Raw genomic sequence first — 1,931 nt, forward strand, 5'->3', positions numbered from 1 at the left:
TGAAAACCATTAAGAGAAGATTCCACATATTGCTTTTATGATAAACTTGTAGGATGATACATTCTTAATTTGTTTTATATATATATATATATATATAGATCATATAATAATAAGAGAATTATAAGAGTATTCCTAGACCTGCCAAATGATCAAGGGACAATGCAAAAATAGATAAATCTTTACCTTTCAAATATGTATATTGGTTGCCAATGATCTTGATCACAGCTATGATGTTTTTCTCGTAAAAGTCTAGACAGAAACTTTGCAAATGAGGTAAATCGGTATGAGGCTGAAACTGCCCTTGTTCACTTGTTTCATCATTCTAAGTCAGAAAGGAAAATGATGAAAATATAAATACAGAGAGAAAGATGTTGAGAAAACAACAAGGTGGATGATATAAAAAAACGAAGAGAGATTATATGTGTACTTACCCTTCTGATCCAATACGTAAGGGTAAAGTTAAATTTTAGAACACCACCACCTGAAGGAAAACGTAATATGTCACTCATGCGTGATGTGGGGTAAAGCCTTTGTGACTCCTCATGGGCACCATGAACACCTTGATCATAGAAGGGCATCCATCTCATCAAACAAACAATACTGTATATGGGTGTTTACTAATGATCTTATATATATGAGATTTAACATGCGCAAGCCTATTATATCAGTACTCTTGGAGAGATATGTTCCAAACTCACATAGATAACCAATCCGAGGATGGGTGAGATGGAAGCGATGGGCCAGGTCAAGGATCGGAGTACACGAGGTNGCTAATACCTCAGAAGGCAGTTGTATATCTTTGGAAAGAAGCTCCAAGACTTTGAAGAGATCACGAGCAGTTTCANCTTGCTTTAGATCTAATAGGGTTCGCAAAAGGGAAAGGCGGGGGGTTTCTCTCTAATATGTGCTTCTCACAGAATCCATCTAAGGTTTAGATCATAGGGTTTGCAAAAGGGGGAAAAGGGAAGAGGGTTCTTCCTTCTCGTGTCTCACGGAATCCGGTTATGTTATAAATAATTTGCATTGACGATACAAGTCAAATATTCTCGACTTAGGAATTGATATATGAATCTCCGCAGCTTTATTATCTACATACCAAGAATCCTCTATTAACAAAAGGGAAGTACACAACATTGTTTTGGTAGACTTTATAATTTTAATAAATGGTTATAAATGGTTACAAATAGGTTATACATAGGTTATAGATTAATCCATATATTAATTGGTTATAAGTTCATAACTCATATATTAAAATATTAATAGTAACAAATAAAACCTTAATTGTAACAGAAAATCTTAAACGGGGTATTCTAAATTGATAGTTCATAGATATTCCAAACTTTATTTTCGGAAGATCACGTTGTTTCCAAAAATTTACAATCACAATATTACCAATTTATTTTCTTGAGATTTTATTGATAGACCACAACGTTAACTAAATTATTAAAGGGGATAAAAAAATACTCTCAATCATAAAAAGAAAGTACACAACTTTTTTTTGGTATAATAAAACGGTACTATACAACTTTTTTTTGTAGAGTATTAATTTTTATAAGTTGGTTACAAAATAGATAATATATTAAATATAGGTTGGTTGCAAAAAAAAGTTATAGATGAAATTCGTGGGCTATATGAAATTACGAATACACTTAAGAATATCTCAAAGAATCCTCTTAAAGATAATATTCCAATGATTTATACAATTTCAAAAAAACATCTTGATTATTCCATATATTGTTACACCATATATAGTGTTAGGCATAAAAATATAGTGTTAGGCGTAAGAAGAAATAAAATCTTGGCAATTAATCACAGTTAATCGTGATTTCCGATATTTTATTGTGGATTTCAAAATAAATTCTGATCTAACACCCTTCCAAGCTTTTAATATAAATCAATGTCTTTAAAACCGGACCGGAAGGTGAACCAGA

The 1,931-nt window shown here is 31.7% G+C and overlaps 1 protein-coding gene across 1 annotated transcript in view; it reads right to left on the bottom strand.

Moving 5' to 3' along the window:
* LOC104704346 (callose synthase 1-like) overlaps window positions 1–755 on the bottom strand; it is a 2,934-nt gene extending 2,179 nt beyond the window's left edge. Inside the window, exons 1-3 of the mRNA XM_019227001.1 lie at window positions 699–755; window positions 432–559; window positions 184–322 (exon numbers count right to left, since the gene is read on the bottom strand). Of these exons, the coding sequence (XP_019082546.1) occupies window positions 184–322; window positions 432–509 (217 nt within the window). The 5' untranslated portion in view covers window positions 510–559; window positions 699–755. The remainder of the gene's footprint in view (window positions 1–183; window positions 323–431; window positions 560–698) is intronic.

Source organism: Camelina sativa, chromosome 7 (assembly GCF_000633955.1).
Source record: "Camelina sativa cultivar DH55 chromosome 7, Cs, whole genome shotgun sequence".
NCBI lineage: Eukaryota > Viridiplantae > Streptophyta > Magnoliopsida > Brassicales > Brassicaceae > Camelina > Camelina sativa.